The sequence below is a fragment of the Vollenhovia emeryi genome, unplaced genomic scaffold (assembly GCF_000949405.1).
Source record: "Vollenhovia emeryi isolate VEMERY1.0 unplaced genomic scaffold, V.emery_V1.0 DF947122.1, whole genome shotgun sequence".
NCBI lineage: Eukaryota > Metazoa > Arthropoda > Insecta > Hymenoptera > Formicidae > Vollenhovia > Vollenhovia emeryi.
Window position 1 is genome coordinate 1 of NW_011959244.1, and position 1,742 is coordinate 1,742.

Sequence of the window (1,742 nt, forward strand, 5' to 3'; positions counted from 1 at the left end):
CACATACGTATGTTGTGTGCGTAAATAAGTAGATTATAATAACTAGTGACACAGATTTCAGAAAAATAATGTTTATTAACAATTATATTAACTTAATGATTGTTAATAAACATTATTTTTCTAAAATCTGTGTCACTAGTTATAATCTACTTATTTACGCACACAACATACGTATGTGCACACGCACACGCATATGACATTTAATTGCCACTCACACAGATGAAGGAAAGCGTGCGTGCGTGCGTACGTCATTGTGTGCACCGTGTACATTTATTATACACGATTACACGTTTGCACATATCACACATACACGGGTACACGTGAATCTTAAAACACGTATCGTAAGCTCTACTCCGGACAGCAGTTTGTTCAGTTCCTCGTCGTTACGGATGACTAACTGCAAGTGGCGCGGGATTATCCTAGTCTTTTTGTTGTGGCTGCGTTTCCAGCCAACTCGAGCACTTCAGCCGCCAGATATTCCATGACGGCGGCGAGATAGACCGGCACACCGCGCCGACACTGTACCGTCAGATCTATACATAAAATTTAAAAAAGTAATACAAATGCACCGGTGACGGGTATGTCGGCGGCGCGCCAATGTAGCAGAAAAAATACACCGGAATTTAAAGACTTACGTTTTCTAATGGAAGAACGGTGGCGGGTACGTCGACGGCGGGTACGTCGACGGCGGGTACGTCGGCGGCGCGCACGTTGGCGGCGCGTACGTCGGCGGCGCGTACGTCGGCTGCACGTACGGTGTCGTCGGCTGCACGTACGGTGTCGTCGGCTGTACATACGGTGTCGTCGAGTACGCCGGTGCCGGTGCCGCGTACGTCGGCGTTGAATATGCCGGTGCCGGTGCCGCGTACGTCGGCGTTGGATATGCCGGTGCCGGTGCCGCGTACGTCGGCGTTGGATATGCCGGCGTCGGCGGCAGGTACGCCGGCATCGAATACGCCGGTTGCGGCGGCGGCGGCATCGGATACGCCGGTGGCGGCGGCGGCCTCATCTTTTTCCTCTGCTCCTTCATCACCTCTCGGCGAATGATCTCTTTCAGCCTCTGAAACATATAAAGTTATATGAAGGTTATAAAAGTAAATTTACGTATATTACAAGTATATTAAAAGTAAATTCACGAATCGCACATTACGAATTGCGCGTAGTCCGGCGCTAGCTTAACACACTCACACGCCACACAAAGCATGCACATGCACATGTACATCCTGCACGAAATCATACATGCACTCCTTGTCTTATTTTTTACTTACTCTTTGGTTTTGGTACCGGGGCCTAGGCCCCCATGTGGACGCCGTCGTCCCTGGCGATGTCGACGTCGTCACCGTCGTCCGTGGCAATGTCGACGTGGTCGCCGTCGTCCGTGGCAATGTCGACGTCGTTGCCGTCGTCGCCGTCGTCCGTGGCAATGTCGACGTCGTTGCCGCCGTTGCCGTCGTTGCCGTCGTTGCCGTCGTCGCCGTTGTTGTCGCCCTCGTTGTCGCCTTCGTTGTCGCCTTCGTCGCCGTCGACGTCGTTTGCGACGACGGCGACGTCGTGGTTGGCATCGTTCCCGATCGTCGGGAACCTACACTTTTAGCTGAAAATAAATTATTTGTGATCATTATCAAATATATATATATATGGGTCATTCTCCGTCAACCGGTGAGGCCGCCTACCCAAAATTGGTTTCAACGAAAGTAAACGAGTATAGGCTTAAAATTCATAAAAAAATAAGTGCTATCAAA

General features: G+C 50.4%; 1 protein-coding gene across 1 annotated transcript; it reads right to left on the reverse strand.

Moving 5' to 3' along the window:
* Nucleotides 1-640: 640 nt before the first annotated feature.
* LOC105558665 (extensin-like) lies at nucleotides 641-1,562 on the reverse strand. Its single transcript, XM_012006478.1, has 2 exons — nucleotides 1,269-1,562; nucleotides 641-1,060 (listed from the first exon to the last, which is right to left on the reverse strand). Exons 1-2 carry the CDS (start codon nucleotides 1,560-1,562, stop codon nucleotides 641-643), a joined length of 714 nt encoding a protein of 237 aa, XP_011861868.1.
* Nucleotides 1,563-1,742: the final 180 nt, after the last annotated feature.